A 26,287-nucleotide genomic window follows, 5' to 3' on the forward strand; every position below is an offset into this window, starting at 1 on the left:
AACAATAATTAATTGTGTAATGTAGTCGCAAGACAAGTTCACCCCCCCCCTTTTTTTCGGGTCACCTATTGTCTGAATGGTCCACATCTCATTCGTTGTTATTGTTCTTGATTGTTGCCATCCTAAATAAAAACCTTGTTATGCCTGACAAAGGAGTTTTTATTTTGTGACAAGGGCCCACTCGACTTGTTACATTATTATAGTAGTATTATAAACAAGAGGCCCATGGGCCACATCGCTCACCTGAGCACATTGGCTAGGCAAATGCACAAATCAGTTCAGTAATGAAAAAAATACCGGGGGGGGGGTGAATTTTAAACTACCTGATGATGCTTCCATGTCAATTTAACAAATGGCTTTGTTGTACTTGAGAAGATTTTTAAAAAAAAAATAAATTCCGATATATTCCTTTGTAAAAATTTCATCCCCCATTGTGGCTCTTCCCTATCCCAGGGTTCATGATTTGAACAAACTTGAATCTACACTACCTGAGGATGCTTCCATATCAATCTGACTAAACATAGCTTTTCTATTCTTGAGAAGATTTTTTTTTCTAGGTATATGTTCTATTGTAAAACTTTAAATCTCTCATTGGGCCCCACCCTACCCCCGGGGTTATCATTTGAACAAACTTGAATCTACACTACCTGAGGATGCTTCCATATCAAAATGACTAATCATGGCTTTGCAGTTCTTCTTCAGAAGATATTTTCCTATATATTTCTATTTTAGACTTTTATCCTCCATTGTGGCCCCATCCTACCCCCGGGGGTCATGATTTGAACAAAATAGAATCTACACTACCTGAGGATGCTTCCACATAAATATGACCAATCAGGGCTTTGCTGTTCCTGAGAAGTAGATTTTTAAAAATTTTCCTATATGTTTCTATGTAAAACTTTGATCCCCCATTGTGGCCCCACCCTACCCCCAGGGGTCATGATTTGAATAAAAAACTTGAATCTACACTACTTGAGGATGCTTCCACATAAATATGACCAATCAGGGCTTTGCTTTCTTGAGAAGAAGATTTTAAAGATTTTTTCTGTATATTTCTATGTAAAATTTTGATCCTCCATTGTGGCCCCGCCCTACCCCCGGGGGTCATGATTTGAACAAACTTGAATTAACACTACTTGAGGATGCTTCCATATAAATATAACTCATCATGGCTTTGTTGTTCTTGAGAAGAAGATTTTAAAAGATTTTTCCTATATATTTCTATGTAAAACTTTGATCCTCCATTGTGGCCCCGCCCTACCCCCGGGGGTCATGATTTGAACAAACTTGAATCTACACTACCTGAGAATGCTTCCATATAAATATAACTCATCATGGCTTTGCTGTTCTTGAGAAGAAGATTTTTAAAGATTTTTCCTATATATTTCTATGTAAAACTTTGATCCTCCATTGTGGCCCCGCCCTACCCCGGGGGTCATGATTTGAACAAACTTGAATCTACACTACCTGAGGATGTTTCCACATTAGTTTCATCTTTCCTGGCCCTGTGGTTCTTGAGGAGAAGATTTTTAAAAGATGCTTTTAATTTTTCACTAATTCATAATTATCTCCCCTTGAAAGAGGGTGTGGCCCTTCATTTGAGCAAACTTGAATCCTCTTTACCCAAGGATTATTTGTGGCAAGTTTGGTTGAAATTAGCCCAGTGGTTCTGGAGAAGAAGTCGAAAATGTGAAAAGTTTACAGACAGACAGACGGACTACAGACAAAATGTGATCAGAAAAGCTCACTTGAGCTTTCAGCTCAGGTGAGCTAAAAATATATCAAAGCATTTTTCAACTTTAAAGTTCCATGTGTAAATACATGTACACTTTAATAAAAATATGAACTTCTTGGATGAAGAAACTACTGTACAGATAATTAATGTGTATATTTGAAAGGTACATATACATGCATATGTAGTACGATGCGATATACATGATACCTGTTCTAAAATCTGCATACAGGAGTTCTTTAAACTTCAATGATAAAAAATAAACACAAATCAGAGGGAACAACAGTATAATTCTGCATTGTTTTAAAACTATTTTCTAACGATTTTGATAGAGCTAGAACAGTGCGTACTTGTACATACAAATCAACCGGCAAGTCAAGAAATTATTGATGGACGTTTGTGATTTCTTATTAGTAGTCGATTTTACTTACAAACTCAATATTTTTATAAACACTGTTTGGATCAAGGGTGTAAGTTGGAAATGTTATTACAACACACTTTGAAAAATTACGCAATTTGAATTTTTTTCAAAGTGTGTTAAATTTGGGATCAAGTTAACGCACTTTGAAAAAAAATTATTTTTTTTTCAAAGTGCGTTAATATCGACTATAAACTAAATCGTTTAAGTCAAATATGTGTAATGTTTACAGACATATTATCAGATATGGTGACAGATGGACATCTGACTACAGTTTAGGAAAAAGGTCATAATTATTTGAGACCGTTCACGGTAGCTCAGTCGGTAGAGCGCTCGCTTCGTGATCGGGAGGTCGTGAGTTCGAATTTTGGCCGCGACTGACCGAAGTCGATACAACATGGGTAGCAACTGTTGCGGTTCCTTCGGATGAGACCTTAAAAACCGAGGCCCCGTGTCACGGCGGGCGTTGGTACGATAAAGATTCCTCACTGCGCAATGGCTCTGAGTGCCGAGTAAAGGTCAAAATTTGAAGCCCTTCACCGGTATATGGTGACGTCTCTAAATGAGTGAAAAATTCTCGAGCGGGACGTAAAACAACATACAATCAATCAATCATAATTATTTGATTTTTATGACAATGATCATTAATGGACTTTCATTTTAAAAGTACTAAAATTCAATGTACCAGGGACTTCCTTATACTTTTCATAGTATTTAGAATTATCTTTTTATGCCCCCGTATGGAAGATTCGGGGGTATATAGTTTTTGCCCTGTCCGTCCGTCTGTCTGTTTCTCCCCTAAACTTTTACCTTGCCCATAACTTTTGATAAAATAATGATTAAAGTGGTGTAATCCTTGTGACAAGACATTCCTTCGGATACCAACAACTTTTACCGTTTGACCTTGACCTTGAAGTTTGAACTACTTTTGGAAAACTTTAACCTTGGCCATAGCTTTTGAACGGTTGATGCTAGGGCTTTCATATTTCACATGTGTAATCATTGTGACAAGTACTTTCTTTGCATACCAACCACTTTGACCCTTTGACCTTGGAGTTTGATCTACTTTTGAAAAACTTTAATGCCCTGTTCACACGGAGAGTTTAATTCGAATTAAACGTAAGTTACTGCGAATTAAATTTGATCCGCGTTCACATGGAGAATTTAATGCGAATTAGTTTCATTCGAATTAGTTTACTGCGCATTAAATTACTTCGCATTAGCTCCGTGTGAACGCTAAGCGAAGCTAATTCGAAATAAATTTTGACGCATGCGTAAGGGCAGAATTAAGTCACATGCCACATGTCGGTGGTTAAATATAGGTATTTGTGCTATTTTTGAGTGGAAAACAAAAGAAAACTATGTTAATCACTAAAAACTGTACAGACACTATGAAATTATGTCAAATGTATATCTGCTCTGCACAGTATGACGTGATTTGTAAATGACGTCATAATAGCCTTACTGAATAGCCTTATAGTAGAAATAAAATTTTAATTCGCATTAGTTTACTTTAGGAATGACTCTAATTCTTGGCCAAATTATTCGAGTATAACCTAGTTTGGGTCAGTTTACGCTTTATAATCCGCGAAGCGGATTATAAAACAGCGTAAACTGACCCAAACCAGGTTATACTCGAATAATTTGGCCAAGAATTAGAGTCATTCCTTATAATTTAATTTTAAAATCATTAAATAACTATGGGTGTAAAATTTCGTTGCTTTTTATTAGTTCAAAGAGCTAAATCCACGAAGGGGCTAAATCGGCCCAGTCATCAAAATAAATGAAACTTTCTCACATAAAACTCTAAGATTTGTATGTTGTAAAATAATTTATTTTTTAACAATATCTTTTCTGGTTTTCTTTTTACATTCGTTTAAATTTGGTATTATTTTCCTTATTAATACTATCACGTCATTACGTTGACGTTACATACTTTAACGTCGTGACGTTGACATTTTGTATAAGAAAGTAACATATGTACGTTTATGGAATAAAAATAACCAAATGAATATAGGCCCTTCTTTAAAATTTTGGGAAAATTTTAAGTACTATGAATTTTTCGAGAAATTCTGAAAACCTTTGGTTTATTTTTTAATTAAAGCTATTTGTACTCTAAAGAAATGCCAAATATTTGTTATAATACACAACGGTTGTCTGGTATAATCGTTGATACATGTAACACGTTTTAAATGATAATAAGAGACACGTTAAGCTGAAAACAAACACAACGTGTTAATCCGTCATATTTGAGTAAAACTGAATTAATGGAGTAAAATATATACCATAGTAGCCATGGGTAAGGATTTTATCGTTCTTAAATGTATTATTGTATGGTCATACGGCGTACAAACATTAAAAAATGGACTCTTTTTTTTTCAGAAAAGACACAAGTTCTCTTTAATAACAAAAACATAAAATTAAAATGAAAAGTTGCATTAAAAATGAATACGTTTGAAGTTACCATCTATTTTATTGTCATTTTGAGAATTTCGTTGCACTTCCGTAATTTATGCCATTTCCCGGACATTTGAAATGAAATTGTAGTTCATACATGTAATACACGTAAAATAGTGATGTTTGACGGTAATCCTGCGCACCACAGATTGACAGGAAAGAAGCCACTACAGACTTTTAAACAAGAGTGATACAAAGCATCAAATCGGCCGCAAAAAAAATTAAGAGTCCAACGAAAACACAAGATTTCCGAAGTATTTGAATTTCAAAACGGAACCTGAAGTTAAAAAAAAAAAAAAACAAGATAAACGGAAATGGCAGAATACCACTTTACTCAATGTAAATTACTTAATCGAAATACAGTTCACTAATTATGATAAATATGTTATATCATCAAAGAGAAACGTTTTTATATACCCACAATAGGTATGAAAAGAGACTTCAGATGACAAAAAAAAACAAAAAAAACGATCGAATTAATTATTGCTAACTAATCGTTTTCTTATCATATTATCATATCTTACACACTCCCATTTTGGGGAGTACCTATATTATAAACCCTTTTAATAAAATCATAGAGTAATGATTATCTGGTGAGAAGTGAAAATTAAATTGAAACATAACAACAACTAAGACTTTCATATAGTGCAAAGCCAGTTTTAACATTTTACTTATAATTTTCAAATATTTAAAATAACATTTCGATCGTTTCTCCATGTGCAATTTCTAACACAACTACAAACAGATAGACGATAATGAGTACATGTACAGAAGTCGATAAAATAATCATAATATCGTATACATATTGCATATATGAGATTTTTAACTTGGACGTCTTCGGAGCGTTACTCTTTGTAATTAAACAAAAATATACGAAAAACAGCTACTGGCAGTAGTAAATGGCAATCATTACAGACCGCTAAAAAAATTATAGACCACATGTCGAGGGACATATTACCATAAACCCCCCCCCCCCAAAAAAAAATCATGTTCAAATGCCCGATCTATAAAGTTATATTCTATATAGACATCCTTTCAAAAAACAAACAAACAAACAAACAAATGATATACATGCAGGCAAAATTAGCAGTTATATCCGTTAATTATCATAATACATTCAGGATACATGGCCACCCCCCCCCCCCAATAATTTTGCCGATATATAGTATACTATATAAAACAAAGTTACTATATGCTTGTGCCCTGTCAATAAAAATTTCTGATCCCCCCTTTTTTTTTTTGCTTGTCAAGGAATTTTGGTAGTTGATAGTGCCCCCAACTGAAAATGTATGGCTCCCCCCCCCCCCCAACTGATATTGCTACCTACGGGCCTGGGATCTATAATAAATTTATGCAATGACCGAGTCACGAAATATCAATCGTTTTTAAATTAATTTTTTTTTCAAGGAGATTGAAAAAAAATGAAAACTGCTAAATTGAATTTATTTTTTTTATACTATATAATATATATAAGGACTAATATAATTGACATTTTTATTTATTCACTTCACTACTTTCTTGTTTAAATGGCAGCAGTAATTGGGCGAATTGTCCCACGTATTTAATGAGTGAGAGTGGGAATCCCGAACCCCCCCCCCCCCTCCTCCCAATAACCCCTGTCTTTTTTTTTTTTTTTTTTTTTGCTTCTTATTTTATATCAATGCTCTAATCCCCCTTTATGAATTTACACTACTACATGTATAAAAATGCTTGCTAATCTTGGTTGCCCTCTCTCCCTTGGGCCTGTTACATTTAAGCGGAGTAACTCAAAATAGAAAGAGATAGCAAGTAGCCTCCCTTTGACATTTTTTTTTCATGTGTTGGCTAGGTCACAGCATGCATGCGATACTGAAATTACTTAAAACCATAAAGAGTTGTCACTGCCTTGGTAGTAAGTTATTCGTTTATACGATATAGAACATTTTTCTTGTAGAGGCCTATCACAAAAATTACATGCGATCTGTAAAATCAATCTATTGTTTATTTGATCTGTCAACTCGAATTTTCTAGGTTCAGTTTTTCGTAACATAATTTATGTTAAGAGGTCTCGGACCAGTAAAGGTTTTCACTAATAAATATTAATTAATCTTTTGTCTTAAAATGCCACTGGCGATTTCTGAAACGCATGTTGGGTATGGCTTATAAATATAAAACATGTATAGTTATAATAGATTCTATTGCGTAACATTAACCATTTGTATGCTGTCGATGCAAACTTCACGACATTAATGTTTTGTAAGGTGGCAAAAAAAAATCATTATAAATACGTCTTAGTAGTTGACTCCGATGTAAATTGTTTAATATTCTAGGCTATTCCGACACGGCCACTCAGGAGAAAATAAAGATGTAGCCTACACGTACATGTTTCTCGGGTGATCTCCCTTTGATTACATAGTGACCATGGTGACGAGGAGACGGGAGTTGGAAAACAAATTCAAAGCATAAATAAATAGGCGCTGTCAGAGGAAAAGAGAACACATTATTATTTTTTTAACATTTCAGCATAATGATGAGTTATAGATCAACTTCTTGAAGGAAAAGTCTTGGGTCAGGACTGAGGCACGTAGTACACAAAATGTCGACATTATTGCATCTACATGCAGTCATGCTTAGCGAGAATTTTTCGTACTTTTTTGCACCACAACACAAAATAACTTACAATAAATATAACATTCGCATTTCGAAACTTTTTAATATTTACAAAAACAATATACATGTAGAATCTTTTTCTTTTCTATTAATGTAGGGTAATCCCCGCTATTTTCACAGTGCGAGTCGGTTCTAAGATATTTGAATCGAAAGAAAAGTATTAATTTCGATGTGGCCACACCCCTCGAACAAAATAAAAATATACTTTATTTATTCATATTTTAATCCTCTTTTCAATGGTATAAATTTTATTTTGTTCGAAGAGTGTGGCCACAGCAAAAATTTGAACCAAAAACGAAAAAAATGCTTTATTTTGATAAAAACTAGCAAAGTGCACATGTTTAGACGTTTTCTGTATAAATATGACGTCATCAAATAAAAATTGGCATAAACTTTTTAAGTCTGATACCCAAGGATAATATTTCTATTGTTAATTTTCTTCTTCCCCTAAGTTTAATTTTCCTGAAAAAATAGGCCGATTTAGCCCCTTCGTGGATTTAGCTCTTTGCCGCTCAATAATACAACCGTAGTACTTAACGGAAGTAACGGAAGTGATGGGAAGCGAGGGGAGGTAAAAACTGATACATAGGCCTAGCAGCTTGTTTACATGTGGTAAGATCGAATTATTGTTTGAAGTTTAAGGTACATTTATTAAATCTGGAATTTTCCATGAATCCCGAGGACTGGAAATGAGAGGATTGTATGGATACAGATGATTCAGCTGGTTGTCAGGGGGGTGTGTCCCCATACCAAACCAGGTTATGCAGAAATAATTTGTGTTCCTTTTTGGATATTAACCAATCAGGGGCTAGAATACAAACAAAATTAAATTATTTCACATTAGCTGTCGTGTGAACGCAATTTGATTCACAGTAGTTTAATTCTCATCATTTTACTTCGCATTAATTTACTGCAAATTAAACTCTCCGTGTGAACAGGGCATAACCTTATTAAAAAATTGTGCTATCATTGCAAGACATCACAGATCACTATTAATTTCATATCAGCTAATAAATTTTCAATCCAAGGCTAAATTAGACTTCTCTAAAAATGTATTAATTTTTGTACTTTTTTGGTGTACAAATGTTAACCTTCTATAAGACCGTATCTAAGACTTTAGAAAACCTTGAATCACACTGAGATACACGCAATGAAAATTGTTGCACGAAAAGATTTAAATTTCAAGCTTCATTTTGAGACTTTTTAAATTAGATAATAAATTTAAAAGTCGTCGTTCTTTGCAGATGAGCGGATATCTTTAATACTTATATATATCGACTAAATTTTTATCACTTTTGTAAAACATTATTTACATTTCATTTTGCAGAAATTACATGTAGTATCCATTCTTCAAAAATTACCCTTTAAGAAAAAAACATAAAAGATATTTGCAGATTTGAACCTGTGTCTTTCCTTTGTCATAATGCTTTTAAATGAATTCCATTCGTTGCTGACGCAGAGAGAAGGAAAAAAGGTACAAGTAACATGATTGCTTCCGGTAAATCTTACACTAAGGTTATCTGATTGGGCAAAAATTATATACACTCTAAATGTCTTTAATTGTATCATCTCGAATTTTCTTATCATATTTCTATTTTCAACCCCTTCAGTATTACATTAAATTAGTAGATCTGCAAAACTGGAACAACTGTATTGTAAAACTGCTGTTTGTGTTCCTATAGACATTTAAAAAAAAAAAAGTAAATGATTTAGTTCAAATTCCAGCTTCTGATTTCATGATTAATAAAATGTAATATTTATTTTATATAATATAAGAAAACAGCGTGGATAATCAACAAATAATAGGACTTTTTCAAACTTAGAAATATCATGGAAATTACATCAAGTCCATCCAAAATGAATCCTTGGTTTGTTCCACAAGGTATTTGTGTAAATAGGAGCTAACTCTTTATATTTTAAGCTGATGAGAACTTTTCACATTATTCTTACATATAGCATAAAATCAGATACAAAATTGTCAAAGTTTATTAAAGTAGACTGATGAAACTGAAACATGTTTAAATATCAATAACACTTCAGAAAAAAGAAGTCACGATGTTTATATACAATGAATGAGAACAATCATGTAATACGTTCTACAATGTAAGTAAAAAAACATAAGAGAAGTAAACATTTTTTGCCGACCGTAGTATAATGTGGTCAAATCAACACCGGCTATTCTTTGAGTAATTATTCAAGAATAAAAGCGAATATCAACTGTAACAGAGTTACAGTTTTTGCTTCTAAAAAAGTATATAAAATCTGTCACTCCTTTAAAACCAATCAATTTCTCGAACCCGTTTTTATTTCTACAACGCATGGCCGTAGGAGCCGGGGGGGGGGGGGGCACGGGGGGCCGTGCCCCCCCAATAATTTTGCCAATATATAGAATACTATAGAAAACATAGCTACAATATATTTGTATCCCCTCAATAAAAACGTCTGATGACCCTTTTTTTTTTGCTTGTCAAGGAATTTTTGGTAGTTGATAGTGCCCCCCCCCCCCACTAAAATCTGAAAATGTATGGTTGTGCCCCTCAAATGAAATTGCTTCCTACGGGCCTGCAACGGGTTAACATCTCCTTAAAAACCACAACGGACTCTAACTTCCTTGCTTGTAATTGGTATCGAAATATACCCGGTAGTCTTAATTATTGTTTTGCGCGACTCAAACTAACTTCAATTAAAGATGTAACAGGAAATTATACCTAATGAGTATAAGTTATTCAATTTGTTTGGAATATAAAAGACATAATTTACACCAAAGCAAACACCCAGAGTATGTTGTTCAAGATTTCCATCGTGAACATGAATTACAGCAAACGTTCATGTAAAACACATGATCACACAAGTCTCTTCTCACCACCAACTCACACTTGGAATATCGATCCCGACATCCGGAATCTGAATAGGACAAATGAAGTTCATCGTTATTTATTAAAGATAATATTAACGTACACTTTATGGACGATAGTTTTTCTTATGACAAGTCTTAAATCAATAAGACAAAACTAAAAAATATTTTCAATAAAATGCAATTATTTTTATACTTTATGATCTTTTCATTTTTTTTTCAAAATTAATGTAGACACTCTTTTTATATTTTTTTTTACAGTGTTTTTATTACATACCTGAGACTGTTTCTCTCCTGCAGGGCCCTTGCTTACAAAGTTCTACTCCTGCTGGTTTCGTTCGAATATCACAGATGTTGGCAGGAACACCATACGTGTCCAAGCATTGCACATCACGTGTTTTTCTACCTTTTCCACAAGTAACAGAACACTGAAATAACAGGTTGTTTTTTCAGATATTTTTATTCTTTTATTGTATAATTTCTGTACATAAAGTATGCAAGAACCATTATCAGGTTTTATAAATAGAACATTTTATACTATAGTTGATCATTTTTTCAAATAAAATTACACGTTATCAGTACATTTATTTTTTTTATTTGATCTAATGTATACTCCCTGGCCTTGCATATACCTCTCCCCACGCTGACATGAACCACTCTGGCCCACAAGGACTAACTGCCTGACAAGATTTGCTGTGAGCAGGTTTGTCCTGTAGTAAACATCTGTAGTCAGGTATTACTGAAAAACTTCCTCTATCTGATTTACTGATGCATACAACTTCTCTATTCTGATATCCGTCACCGCATGTGGCATTACACTACCAGGAAAAGAACATTTTACTTTAGTCAGTTGAATACAAAATTTGAAATTGCAATAATAAATGCAGTTATGCAAATGCAATAAATAATATGGGTTAAGATTGTTTTCCTTTTCAAGAAATTTCATCAAAGTTATGTCTGGGTCATTGAAAGAAATGTTAACCAGTACGTGATTACAAGAGAGACAAGGAGTGAGAGATTTCTTAGATTTCAGTAACCTTGCTCCACGGTCCTGTGAACCAATTTCCGTAACAACGTCTTGAGCTACAAACACGCTCCGTTTCCGGTTTGTCACGCTGTAAACAGCTTTTTCTTGGGTCTGTGTTTACATTTGTTCCATAACAAACAACGTTTCTTGTTTGTTTACCCTCCCCACATTCCGCTGGACACTGCACATGGGCAGAAGGGAAAATAAATTTAACAGATACCCTGAGGCTAAACTTACAATAAATGAAAATCGTCTAAATTTTACATGGTATAATTCAATATTAAATAAGTAATTGCAATCCAAATGGAATAAATGAAATATTTTTTTCATTTTCTAAATGTGGGTTTTCCCCAAATATTTTCTTCGAAGTTGAAATCATTATTCTTGTTTTTGCTGGTAACTTACATCTCTAGGCCATTCTGTGAAATACCAGGACTTCATATTTACATATACAGAAGACACCCTCTCAGTTCTACACTCTCCATAACTGCATTTTGACTTTTCCTCTGGTTTTTCCATTGGATCACAGAAGTCATTTCGAACACGTCTTCCCTCTTTAGACATACATGTCACACTACGCATGCGTTCTCCGCGTCCACATGTCACTGAACACTTAAAATGAAAGACAGTTTTGGTAATAATGTTGTCGCTTTAATCTTTGTATGCATGAAATGTATGGAGATAACGAACATGATTTAAAGCTCAAAAGTCCATCAAAAAATACAAAGTTTGGAGCAGAGCAAACACGGACCTCTAAAACATCAGAGGTGGGATCAGGTGCCATGGAGGAGTGAGTATCCCCTGCCGACCGGTCACACCCGCCGCGTGCTACTTGTCATGATCGAGAAATAACGGGAAAAAACGTCGACAATTCAGTTTGTAAATAATGACCTAACAATAAGTATGAAAAACGTCAGTCAGCATTTGACTTAATAATAAATTGTATTTGCTGACAAGGTCATTACTTACGAAATGACGACTTTAAACGAAACTGGTGATATTCTTGTTTTTTCAACTTGTTTGTCAATAACTTACTTCGTTTTAGAAATTGTTCATACGTAGAGCATGCTCTTGCGTATCGAATCAACTGAGAGATATAAACCCCGTATGCAGGTGATAAGGGTATATTGCTGCATAAGTAAGGGAAGTTGATGATTGTAAAGTTAAAGTCATCACGTTTATCATAAAATCATATCATATGTATACATGTATATCGTCTGAATTTCTCTTGAGGATAAGTATCATTCCACAGAGTCTGACATATCTGTTTCATATTTGAATATTTTACTAGAAAGAGATTTTAATGGTAACCTAACAACAAAGCTTTATGATAAACGTGATGACTTCAACTTTTCTATCGTCAGCTTCCCTTACTTATGTAGCAATATACCTTTGTCACCTGCATATGGGGTATTTGTCTCCCATTTGATTCGATACGCAAGATCATATTCTACATATCAACAATTTCTAAAACGAGGCAAACTATTAACAAACACGTTGATGAAACAAGGATATCAACAACGTTTGAAGTCATCATTTCGCAAGTTTTATGGTCGATACAATGACCTTTTCAGCAAATACAACCTATCATTAAATCAAATGCTGACCGACGTTTTCATATTAATTGTTAGGTCATTATTTATACACTGAATTGTCTACGGAATTTTCCGTTTATCCCGATCATGACAAGGAGCATACGGCGGGTGTGACCAGTCGGCAGGGGATGCTCACTCCTCCATAGCACCTGATCCCACCTCTGATGTTTTTGGAGGTCCGTGTTTGCTCTGCTCCCGATTTGTATTGTTTGATTGGACTTTGAGCTTGAATACTGATCGTTATCTCCATATTTCATTATATTTACTATGAGTAACTTTTACAGCTCAAAGTAGAAACACTAAATCAAAGAATTAAAGGAAACTTTAAACCTTTATTGTAACCTGTATATTAAAAAATTGTATGCTTTGTCAACTATCCAGAAATTAGTCACAGGAATCTTAGTAGCAGTGTCTCTTTACCTGAGCCCATCTGCCGGTTGCCCATTTAAAGCAGGGTGTAGTTTTGCATGATTGTGTTGTGTTTGGTCTTTCTAAACCCAAACAATCGTTATCCACGACGGATTCAAAAACATTTTCCGAAATCTCATGGACACACATTAATTTTCTAGTTTGCTGGCCCTCCCCACACGTGACACTGCATGCTGACCAATCAGAGGGCTGCCAACGACTGCAAAAGTTAAGTTACTGGTCTGTCATTCTCATAGCAACAGTCCACAGTCTTAATTTCATTTTTTACGTATATATTAAAATTCAAGAAACGAAGGACCTTACTCTAAAATGTATTTAAATAAATATATATAATGAAAATGTTTTACCGTTACTGAGTGACCTATTTAAGAGGGGATTTTTTTTTAAGTTTATGACCAAACATCATTATTCAAGCTCCTAATTTAAAGTAAATAAAATAATCTTGTACTGGTCCATAGTGGTGTTTTTATAAACCCTAATTTTATGGGTTTGTTCGATTTTAATAATTTTATTTTATTATAGCCGTCTAAGTTTCAGAAGAAATAAGCTCTGCCTCCATCATAGCTAGTATGGAAGATCGAATGCTTTTTCTATGGATTCCTACCTCCACATGTGTGTAAAATTTTGGCACTTTGCAGAAAATTCCATATCTTCGGTTGGTGCTTTTTACATTTCTTTAACGTATATATCATTCAAATAAAACATCATTTTAACCATCACCATTCATTCAGTGAGAATGGCATGCTATTGATATCAATATGATACTTAGCACCATGCATATCACATAATAAACTTGTTTAAGACAAACCTTGTCACATATCGTATCCTGAAAATTAGATATATACGGTATTTTCAACTTACAATGAAAGATTATAAAAGAAACTACATAAAAAGGACATCGGACATCAAAATTGTTGGTTGATTTTTCCCAAGGATTATAAGCCACTATACATATACATAATAGTATGTTTATATAACTTTTATATTTTGTGAGCGTTGTTTCAATACTTACTGGTTTTCCCATTTTGGACAAGGCTTTAGAGCACAGGGTTGTGATCCAAGTCCAGGTTTTGTCGCCATCAAACAACGATTTTCTTCTACCCGTGTATTTCCATAAAAACATTCCAAGAAAGGTGATTTCGTACCTTTGAAGCAAAGAAGTCATCAAAAGACCTCAAAAATAATTGATACAAGTTCTAAGTTAAACTCTGAGGAGACTGAACAGTATATATATATATATATATATATATATATATATATATATATATATATATATATATATATATATATATATATATATATATATATATATATATATATGTGTGTGTATGTATGCATGTATATAATTCCACAAACTGAAATGAAATAAATTCTTTGTATCTAAATTGTACATGTTTTGATTGTCTTTTAAGATTCTTTATTTTTATTTTCATTTTACCTTGGCCACATGTTGCTGAACATGGAGTATATCCCGTGATTTCCCATCGGAATCCATCGGCACTCGGAATAGCATTATCGTCAAATGAAGGATCGGTCCTTATTGTCTGCCGTTGTTTGTCCGACTGAGACTTATAGAAAGTCTCTGATTCTGTGAGAGCGCCTCTTTGAGAAGAATCATTGGACTTTTTATTCATTTTCTCCATAAAGGTAAAACTCTGTGTGTAGCCAGGCATGGCGCTAGATCCACTGGTTGTATGGTTTTTGGAATTGGTGATATTTAATGAAGGACTAGGTATTCCAGATCCATGTCCAGAGCGAGAAATATTATGACTCCCGCCAAAATCGTCTTCAACTATAATTGCATCGTATAAGGATTTTTGGGATTTCGGACCATGCGGCAAGCTAAATTGATAGAAGATCCCAGGATTGTGTCCGAAAGAAAGAACCTATAATAAATGATAAGCTTATTCCCAACACTTCTTTTAGTATGTCATAATTAATAATTGGGAATTATAGATTTTTTCGGACAAAAAATTATGTTTTTCCACGCTATTAATTTTACCCTGGTTCATCACTATATGTGATCTTGATGAGATGTTCTAAAATATATAATGGTTTACAAAATACAAGGTGATAAATTTGAAAATTCATCAAAAATATTTGTTACATGATTCAAGTTCGTATTATCCAGTGACCTTGACTTTGGAGTTTAAAATGGCCGTCAGCCATTAGCAAAACATAAATAAGCGTTTAAATTCATTGCAGAGCTCTTCGATTAGACAAGAAAAGTATTTCAATATCTAATTTTCTTTAGGTAACATTGACATATGACCTGAAAATAAGATCGTGGCATCATTTGTTTAGACCAGTATGGACTACATACTTAGTCTAATGTTTTAACCAACCCCAATCAAGAGTTTTAAAAGTAGAGCAAAGATACGATTTCAGTCTCTATTTTCATTGGTTTTGTCTTAAAAATATTGGCTGAATCAAAATCGACACATTCTTATATAATGGACAGCAAAATACTACAGTTTAAATCCATTCAAACCTCCAGAGATTGGACACGAATTCTACAACAAAATGGTCCAATAGCCTGGACCTTTCGTGGCATGACCTTGAGTCAAAGTGCGTTTTCACCTATGGGATATAAGCAAGAACAAACTAAGTTTTAATTTCACTTTACAAATGCGTGTCAAAATTATAGCCTTGTCACAACTTTGTAACAGAGAGACAACCATGACAAAATAGCATGTCTCCGCCCATTAAGAAAACACTCATTTAACAGCGTTATTTATTTTGTCAGTCCAGTCTTATCTTTGTAGCAATCATTTGCGCAAATATCTTATTGTTATATATTTACATATCTGATTGTTTTCTCTGTAATAACGATTTAAAATTTAGGTGAGTTTATTTCTTAATAATTACACCTCAATGTGAATTTCGTCAAGTGAAAGGTCAGAAGCCTAATGTGCATGTCAATCTCGTTCTGCTATCTTTCTGTCTGACGTCAGTGGGTGGGGACTATTGAAATTAACATGGGGTGCCTCGTGTATTTTAAATCTATTAGACAGCATTTTTAAAATTTATATTTACAATTTTATTTCATATATAAATGTAACTATAAGGAATCACTGTCTAAGTTTGTTGGGTATGCCAAGGACATCAACGACAGTTGGAAACGCGGGATAATTTATGCATAACTGGCTTCGCCCGTTATGCAAATTATCCAATGTTTCCAACTATCGTTGACGCCCTGGTATACCCAACAAACTAGACAGTGATTCCTTAAATAGTTTTTACCATGATATCTATCGCTTCTGTTGTAGGGCCTTTCGATAAAATACATTGTCCTGGGCATTTATTTGATTGTCTGCTGTGATATCGAAACACTGCTCCTCCTGCATTATACTTCCCGTCACGTGACAATCGCCGGTTTCCATTCAGAAAGTATCTGCCTCCCGATATCCGCAGTGCTAAAGTTAAAAGTTCATTTAAACAATAAAATGCTTTCTTTGGTTGTTAGTATGGGAATTAATGTTGCAGCTGTTGCAGAAAAAAAAAAACATAACCCGCGTAAGCAGGTTGTGTAGTTTTTTTCTGCAATAGTTGCAACGTTAATTCCCGTACTAAGAAAGAAAGAAAGACATTTTATTGTTTATATTTATATCTGTATCAATAATCATATATAGAATGGGATTAAGTACATTAAATAGTATCTTATTGAAATGTACATCATTGTATGTTTCATTGATGGAACAGCCGCTGCTCAAGAAATCTATACAGGTGCTTTGCTTAGCGGTGTTGTGATTGATTAAAAACTAAGGTTTTCTTAAGGAATAAAGGAGAAAATATTTAGTGGATGTAAATATATCTATACAAAACCTTCAAATATTCTCTCGTCCTACTGCACATATAGCAAATGTCTAACAAATGAATTGAGAACTCTATATGATACACATGTATCAACAAAATACATCTACTATAACAATGCAAAAGAAAAATCTTGAATCAACAAATTAAGATTGAATTACTTTTTTGTCAAATATCTCTGCCAGTTATATACTAATTTAAACACCGCCAAAGCTATGTTCAGCACCAAAACGGGTTCACTTAATACGAAAATGAACCAATTCTTCTTCTTTGAAACTACCATACCTATGAATAAACCTTGGAGCGGTAAATTTAAATAACACTGTTTATGTTACGAATGGTTAGTAGCTGGCTGGTTCGAATTCATTATAACAACAAAATTATTTTAAAATTAAAAGTTGTATGTGTAACATTCATGCACCAAAAAACTTAGTATTCCGCTAACAAAAGTCTTACAGACATCCATTGTTCAACAATTGCAATTACTGGCGTCCAGTTCCGGTGAAATTTTAAGAAAATGAAAATGAAATTCGTATTTTTTTAACCGACTCCAGGATAACACAAGTCAGATAGTTCTTCCTTGAACAAGGGGTTTCAGGCAATTTCAAGAAAACAAATTTCTTCAAATATGTTCGTGGACAGAAATTATCATATAACATACCTATATAATTTCTACTTTGGCCCAATTGAGTAATATTGATGTTTGTAGCTCCTGTCGGAATAGTTCCTATTTCATTGTAACCATAATTTAATTTTGTGGTTTCAAATACATCTTTGACGATGCGACATGTTGAACCATCGCCATTGCAAACACCACAAACGTCACGAGTTGTCTTAGAACCAACTACGTCATCACATCCTACATTCTAAATTGAAACATGTACAATGTCACATAGTCTTGCTAAAAATGCTTCTACCATTGTCATGTTCTTAGTTTGAATTATTTGGTTGGGTTTAAATTAGGGATGTCAACGAATATTCGAACATTCGAATATTCATTCGATGCGTTGATATTCGAATATGAATATAAGATTCGAATATTCAGTGTTTTTCAGATTTCATAAAAAGAAGTACTGTGAATAATAAATTTTGATTAGAACAGTGCTGGAATTTATTACCCCTGTTTAATTTACTAGCGATCAATTTCGATCGCCCGATTACTTTCAATATTTTCTTATCTTATATAGATCTACTAAATTATTTTTTTTGAGTAAGGTGTTTAGGAATTATAATAATAATGCTTTATATAATACAAAACGTACTTTCGTAGTTTTTTATTAGTTAAATACGATCGGATCTAGAATCGAGGACAACGAAATGAAAACCTTATTAGAATGTCTAAAAGACGTGAACAGTATACTTATTCAAAACAAATTTAATTGATCATTCAAATAAATGTCCGATAGAATTAGTCTGTAATTAATATTGTATAGGGCTCAATTTCAGAATAAATGTGTAAATCACTTGATAATCTCGGGTTGTACATAATCCTGAATTTTATATTCATTATCGGGAAATTAGTTAAATACCTAGGAAAATTGTCTATGGAATTGTTTGTTTATATTTTAAAAACATTGTATCATAAGATTATAATCATATCTCTGATTAGGCTGATAATTGTAATTAATTACACATATTGAAATCTGAACAGTATACGACTATCTTGCCTTTGGTAATACGACTGGTTCCTCCTTTCGAGCTACTATAAATACACATATATCATTTGTTAAAATTATACTTTTCAACATTTAAATCAATTATTTATTTCAAACATTGGCAAGTATCAAATGGAATTCCTTATTGTACACCCACAAAAGTCTTCATACAATTTTATTTCAAATATAAGAATACCTACACTAAACCTTTCATGAGAGTAGGATGATGCATATTTAAAATATACCAGATTTTATTTATTTTATCGAATATTCGAATATATTCGAATACTTTCATTGAATATTCGAATATGAATTATTGAAAAAAATTGACATTCCTAGTCAACTTTAAATACAACCTTTATTTCATGTTTTACAATTTGTATATGACACTATTCCGATTATATTTCATAGCAAAAAAAGTATTTGCTTCAAGAACATGAAAAAAAAAAAATATCCAAAATGCACAGTCGAAATTGTGAAAACTTACTGTACATATGCCTTCAATACAGACTGAGATTTGATCTTTGTTGCAAAGAGCACCGTTCTGTGCATGCCCAGGAAACGTGTTGTAGAAACCATATCTCTCCGCCCTACATGTTAAATCACATTCATCTTTGCCTATAAAAGATAAAAAGGATTAGATCTGATTAGTTAAAAGTCTTGAATCTTTTTTTAATCCTCCGATTCTCTTTCGACATAAATATCTTCATGTAGCAACCTACATGTAAACATTAAACTAAGGTTTAGTACAAAGGAACAATGTCTAGTTTGTAATTTGGTTTGTTAATTGTTTCATTTATATTCAACTATTAACTTTGTAAGAAGTATTCGACATTAGCGAGTCAGTGATGGTGCGAAACTCGCATGCACATAATAGTTTGTTTACATTACTTTCTATAGATTGTGACAGATTTAAATTAGAGGATGGGTATTGTTCTGGCTTGGCAGAGGTTTGTGAACTCTGAGTACCCTTGCTGATTTGTAGCATTAGAAAGATTTATATTATCATGCATTAAAACACATTTTAATTGAAAAGACATTAATACATGTATTTACAAAATTACATGTAGGTGCATACAAAACATGAATCAAAGTGAGACAAATTGTTCTTTTTTTTGAAAATCTTTAAGATTTCATTAGATTTCAAAAGCTAGCAATCCCAAACCTAAAGGCTAGCAAAACCGGCACGGTAAAGAACACCGAGACTGTAACAGGTAAACAAAACTTTCATCAAAGAAAAGCCTTTCCAACTTTTCATTCACAATGAACTACATTGTAATTTTTGAGCAGGACCACACTTCCAATCAGTTTATTTAGAAACATGCATTTTATAAACACTGGGGAAGAAACTTAAAACGAGAGCACATGTTCTCATCTCTTTCAACTTCCTGTTAGGTGTCGCTTTTCCGCTTTAACATGATGTGACTTCGATGGCATCTAAACCCTGCACAAGCATTTTTGTTGACGATACAATTCCATACATTGTGTTTCTTGGATCAAATTTTAAACGTTAAGGAGGGTAACGATTTTCCACATGCCAAGATCTTTTCTTGTCACAATAACAAACATATGCCATGAATGTTGTTTATCTTTCTGCTTGATCTACGTTTTTGGAATTTCTTTCAAATACAATTCTATGTGTACATATCTTACATCCTCTGTTGCATAATACAGATGTTACCTTTTGACATTGCCAATGTTATTTTGAGCAAAATATAATTAAAAATTCTTAAACGAAATTTGTAGCATCTTGTCAGACATACAGTGTACGTACTCTACTAAAGAAATGAACTGCATCCTTTGAGATTCTCTATCTCCATCCAGTAAATTCATTGCGACATAATAAAAAGCTTCTATTTTAATAATTACCTATATCATACGGTTGCCATCGGTAGTTTCTACCGCCAAATTTTTTGTCGTTATGTGAAGAACACTGTTGCTGTCGAAGGGTTTGTTGATTTGATGTACATTCCTAAAACATTTCCATTGCAAAACAGAAACAAAACATTAAGTTTTTTAATGAAACATTTAAAGAATTGATGTCCTGAACAGATAAATTGTCATGTCAACTACTGAAGGAATATAAATAGTAGTGAATTGATAACAGCGCTTGATGCACTTTTCAGGTATCGATATGTAGTAATTAACTTGATCACGGAATATTAGAAAAATTACAGATATTTCATATTTCTTATAATGATTTTTGTACTAAGTAAAGGAATAATAAATCATGCCTTCAAAACACATATAAAGCTTCTATCCTTTCTGATACATTTTTTTTTAAGAATCTGCAACATAACTTCTAAAGTAGTCATGTTGGAGAATGTATTTCAGAAACTAGAGTGTTCCAAGAAACACATTTGTCGCCTGCTTTGTAGCTTCATTAAAGGTGTAAATAAATCTAATAGTGACCAGCTTTTTATTTACTATAAGCATGATAGATTGAGTTCATGCATTTGCCTGCAAAGAAAAAATGGCATCCATGGATAGTATAAGACTACGATAGAATCTGACAATCAAAGAAAATATGGTTCCATAACCCTCAAATGAATAATTAAATTGAAATTATTAGAAATAACTATTTGTCATCATATTAATACGTGTTTCCAACAATCGTCGCCCGCGTGGCGCAGTGGTTAGAGGGTTCGCTCTAGAGTCGCGGAGTAAGGAGTTGATCCTTACGTCGCGGGTTCGAATCCCACCGTGGGACGTGGAGACTGGTCCTTCGGATGAGACCGTATAAACCGAGGTCCCGTGTCGCAGTAGGTGCTGGCATGAAAAAGATCCCCCACTGCTCAATGGCCCTCAGTGCCGAGTATAGGTCAAAATTTGTAGCTCTCCATCGGCATGTGGTGGCGTCTCCATATGAGTGAAATATGCTAAACAATAAACAAACAAACAAGTTTCCAACAATCCACCAAAAGAGATTTCAGTATGCCTTTACTGCAATTGTCAGTCAGCACGATCCATTGTTGAATACCGATCCCGATGTATTTTCATGCTCGTTCAACCAGACACTCGGCTGTCTCCGTAAATCTCCGACGTGCTAGTCGGAGTCTACGGAGACAGCCGGGCGTCTGGTTGAACAGACTATATTTCAATATAAGTTTGTGTGGTAACTGAATTTCATACAGTTTCACAGTACTTTTTCTTGAGCTAAACGTGTTTCCAATAATCATTCAATTTCAGTCTGTCTTTACTGCAATTCTCAGTCTACACTAGACTGATATCAGTGGCGGAATTAATGGGGGGGCGCACCCGGCGCATCCCCCCCCCTAAAATTGTCAAAGTTAACGTAAATCATAGTTTCGTCGAGAAAATGTAAAAATGTCTTCTCGGTAGACCTCATTTTTACCCTTCAAAATCTCTAGAATCCAGGAGCTTCCGGGCGCTTCGCCCCCACCAGGGCTTCGCCCTGGACCCACTGGGGGCCTCAAGGCGGCCCCCCAGACCCCCTGCCTACTTCTTGCGCCCCCCCAACTTCAATTTCTGGATCCGCGCCTGGATTTTGCCTGTCTCTATCGTATCAGACAGGCAAAGCCAGTCTAAGTCTACACGATCCATTGTGGAATACCGATCCCGATGTATTTTCATAGTATTTAAATATATGATTGTGTGGTAATTGAATATCATAGGGTTTCAAAGTACACTATCATGAGCTCATAAACATGTATAAATGCTAATTATCTAAACCTTGCCTCTCAAAATTCAAAAGTCATAAGTTTAATTAAACTGTTCGATATATTTTTTGCAAAGTAGGTCAAAGGTCGAGGTCAAGTGGATTGTAATGCTGGTATTTTTCATATTGTCTTATGACAAACAGTGCACATGCTAAATAGCATAGACTTACCTCTTAAGTGTCAAAAATATGCTGTATATCGGCACTATAACTATTTTGGTGAAAAGTATGTCAAATGTCAAGGCCACGAGGCCAGTTACTATGGTAATTTACAAAAGCCATAGTGCCAAGCAATATTTGTGCAAAATATCAAATCAATGCCTCTTTCAGTTATTGAGATATAGGGTGTGACAGAAAGACAGACGTCGGGTAAAGTGATCCCTTAGTGCCGCTCTGCTCTGCAGGCGACACAAAAAGGACAGTTCTTACGTATTTTTTCTTTCAATATAGATATTTTTCTCTGTAATCTCTTATATGTTTTAAAATTATAACGGATAGTTTTGTGGTGATCCAATCAGTACCTGTCGATTGCAAACTTTGTATTCCGTACTTTCAGACGTACACGCTCGAGTACTACAAAATAAAGATGGCCTGTATTATTACTGTACACACACACACAGAGAGAGAGAGAGAGAGAGAGAGAGAGAGAGAGAGAGAGAGAGAGAAAGTACGACAAACATAGAACTTCAAGTACACAATCTTGTATCGTACTTTTCTAAGCATTCCCTATTCCTTGACGATACACCTGTCCCACACTCAGCGTTACACGATGACCAAGCACTCCACTGACTCCATCGTTCACCTGAATGACCGTGCCTCGATCTGCCATGATGAATTGACTAAAACAAATTAGTAGAATAGGATTCACTTTAGTGCCAATATATGATGATTTCTTTTCTCAAAGAATTGTAGTTTCAAAAAATCTGGCTGGATCAATTCATCCCTAACTCTAAAATGGTCAAAAAATTATTTAATCCAAAACTTCGATCTGGAATGTAAGCCATCATCTAATTTATGGCCTTCCTTACTGTGTATGGATTCAAGAGTGTCTCAAAATAGCTAAAGTGTCCTAGAATTTATATGAAAAAATAATAATACAAAATGTAGTATACTCTCAAGACCTGCATACTTCTAACGTACCCTAACATTACAGATACACCTGTTCGTCTCTAAATGAACAGACTTTCGCAATTGTTATGTAATTGCAATTGTTATGTAATGTCGAATGACATATTCATTGCAAAAACAGATCTACATCGTATAAAAGGAATTGAAATAACATCTATTGTCACTTTAACAGTGAGAAATTTCTTACATGCAGGTGCTTAGGAAAATGTTACTCAAATCAAAGGCGTAGGCTGCAGATTTAAGTATTGTAAACGCAATTTATGATTTGCAATTTGAGTTTTAATGGTAATGTTCTGAAAAACGCAGGAAACAACATATTTTAACATCACGAAAATCAAATTAAAAAAGATTTTATAATCATTAAATACTTATTGTTAATGATTTTTATGCGCTGCCGTTCACTAAAACTATACGCTTGTAATTCTTTAAACATACCAAATCTAAATTACTTAGCTAATGTTCGTGGTACTTTCATCAAATTAGAAACATGTTTAATAAAAAAAGTAAGTTGTATTCATAATATCAGTACACGTATATTGTAGTGATGGTGATGATGAAATCAGTCTTAGATCGCATTTAAGTTTCTTAGACGTCTATACGTTACAATTACGTACACATTCGGTCCGTTCTGTGAAACCAATTAATTGCAACTAATTGACCATGATCCTATGTCCATTTTCAAACATCAAAATAAAGTGCTTTCATATCCTATAAAAACATTTTCTCTGAAAGTCCAGATATTAAAAACCAGGTTCTGTAAATCTGCGATGATTTTGAATTTTGCAGGGTGTATTTGAGAACATTAAGCAAAGAATTCAAATATGAGCCCTCTCGAAAATTACCATGTTTTTTATCTCTTAGAAACAGTTCTTTCAATTTTGGATAAGAGGTTGGGCTCTATGCAAAATAGTCAAAAAAGCTTAAATTTTTGGCCTTTGTTTTGGAACAAATTTTCAGGATTTGAAAACAACGACGCAATTTGTGACGTCTTAATGTATGGACAAACGAGAAAATTGAATCATTTTTAATAGATACGCAGGCAACAAGGGTTCAATTGCGTATGGAGATAACGAACAGTATTCAAGCTCATAGTCCATTTAAACAATACAAATCGGGGGTAGGGCAAACACGAACCTCCAAAAACATCAGAGGCGGGATCAGGTGTCATGGAGGATCAGGTGTCATGGAGGAGTAAGCATCCCCTGTCGACCGGTCACGTCCGCCGTGTGCTTCTTGTCATGATCGGGTCAACGGAAAAATCCGTAGAAATTAATGGCCTAACAATTAGTATAAAAAACGTCAGTCAGCATTTGACCTAATGATAGATTGTATTTGCTGATAAGGTCATTGTATCGACCATAGAACTTGCGAAATGATGACTTCAAACGAGACTGTTGATATCCTTGTTTCATCAACTTGTTGGTTAGTGGCTTGCCTCGTTTTAAAAATTGGTCGTATGTAGAGCATGCTCTTGCATATCGAATCAACTGGGAGACGTTAACCTTATATGCAAGTGATAAGGGTATATTGCTACATAAGTAAGGGAAGTTGACGATAGAAAAGTTGGTCATCACGTTTTTCATAAAGTGCTGTTGTTAGATTACCTTAACGTCTTTTTCTAGTAAAATATCCGAGTATAAAACAAACGCGCAAGACTTTGTGGTGTCCTCTATCCCAAGCCAACTGGGATATATCGAATCGACATATGAGTGGAAGTAATTATTCTTAATTGACAATGCGTCGTCGATATATCTAAATGTCGATTGAAGGCCACATTAAGCGAAGTGGAATTAAGAATATTGTCAGCTAAATCAGGACAGTTTGGGTTTTTCTGAAATTTACAGGGCCAGAAGAGGCCTTAAGTGAACCCTGCTCTTTTATGCATTTAATTGTACTTACTTACTTCTATGCATTTTTCAAATTCGATACAGCATCACATGAAAACAATGTTTGTGTTCAGTACATGACCAAGCAAGTTTTTGTCACTCCTTGAAGTGCAGGTGCAGTAGTTATCTCTGTGACGTTAAACAAGGTACGTTTATAACTTTATCCTGAATGAAAGTCGACTATTATAAAGAAGAGGTCGATTTCATTCAGAAGAAAATTACTCTCTCTTTGATAAGGCTGTCCTAATTATGGGAGTTTCATTGCTTAATTTAGGGATTAATTTAACGGCTTGTGATAAAAATTTTCTCAATCATTGTATTTTCTCACAGCTGTAATTCCACCGTTATTAAGTAGTGAGGTTATACTGCCCGGTCCCAGCTTATTTCAAGTAGCCTACTTCAAACACTTTATACGGGGTAATTTATGGGTGGGTAAATTAGTTCTTTTCACGCACGAATGTAAATGTCCAGTTTTCCGGCTATCCAATTGTGAGTTACGGTAGTGAGTACCGGTATTTGGTTGGTCAATCTAAATATCCACACACCATCTGTGTTGAAAGCTAATACCTCCTAATTTTAAATCTCTTTTCCTTATTGCTAATGGTAGGATTTTTTGTGTTTGCGTTTATGATTAAATCAAAATTCTTTTTATAACGAAATAGCGATAGAAAATTGGTAAGATGGATGTACGTGTTCCTAAGTTAGAGTAAAGATGATCATGATTGACTTTGATAACTGTCTAGTTTAACATGCAATTTTGAGAGTATCAAGATTTACTGTTTTTTGTACAGCAATCAAAAATACGATAATTCAAATTAAAAATTATGATTAATAGATCTGATTTAAGATTTAAAATAGCAATTTATAATTAAGAAGATGGGTTTAATATCAAATTCTCCAAGATTAGTGACATCTGTAACATCCCTTCCCCACCCTCTCTCTCTCTCTCTCTCTCTCTGAAATTC

At 34.1% G+C, this 26,287-nt stretch overlaps 3 protein-coding genes across 4 annotated transcripts in view; 1 reads left to right on the top strand and 2 right to left on the bottom strand.

Annotated features, from left to right (window-relative positions):
- The window catches only part of LOC133182209 (poly [ADP-ribose] polymerase 1-like), a 550,802-nt gene that overhangs the window by 483,328 nt on the left and 41,187 nt on the right, over positions 1–26,287 (top strand). The window lies entirely within an intron of this gene.
- Positions 1–26,287, bottom strand: part of LOC133182217 (COMM domain-containing protein 10-like) — a 249,974-nt gene that overhangs the window by 146,828 nt on the left and 76,859 nt on the right. The gene's annotated exons all lie outside the window — the stretch shown is intronic.
- LOC133182206 (ADAMTS-like protein 4) overlaps positions 9,227–26,287 on the bottom strand; it is a 30,581-nt gene continuing 13,520 nt past the window's right edge. For both annotated transcript variants that reach the window (XM_061316961.1, XM_061316960.1), the window contains exons 3-16: positions 23,020–23,147; positions 22,830–22,881; positions 20,499–20,601; positions 19,117–19,247; positions 17,636–17,840; positions 16,405–16,577; positions 14,600–15,047; positions 14,174–14,306; positions 13,153–13,360; positions 11,543–11,749; positions 11,148–11,318; positions 10,743–10,928; positions 10,388–10,538; positions 9,227–10,160 (exon numbers count right to left, since the gene is read on the bottom strand). In XM_061316961.1, the coding sequence (XP_061172945.1) occupies positions 10,045–10,160; positions 10,388–10,538; positions 10,743–10,928; positions 11,148–11,318; positions 11,543–11,749; positions 13,153–13,360; positions 14,174–14,306; positions 14,600–15,047; positions 16,405–16,577; positions 17,636–17,840; positions 19,117–19,247; positions 20,499–20,601; positions 22,830–22,881; positions 23,020–23,147 (2,412 nt within the window). In that variant the 3' untranslated portion in view covers positions 9,227–10,044. The remainder of the gene's footprint in view (positions 10,161–10,387; positions 10,539–10,742; positions 10,929–11,147; positions 11,319–11,542; positions 11,750–13,152; positions 13,361–14,173; positions 14,307–14,599; positions 15,048–16,404; positions 16,578–17,635; positions 17,841–19,116; positions 19,248–20,498; positions 20,602–22,829; positions 22,882–23,019; positions 23,148–26,287) is intronic.

Source organism: Saccostrea echinata, unplaced genomic scaffold, assembly GCF_033153115.1.
Source record: "Saccostrea echinata isolate AGI-Se365-2 ecotype Australia unplaced genomic scaffold, CSIRO_AGI_Sech_v1 ptg000009l, whole genome shotgun sequence".
NCBI classification, from domain to species: Eukaryota; Metazoa; Mollusca; class Bivalvia; order Ostreida; family Ostreidae; genus Saccostrea; species Saccostrea echinata.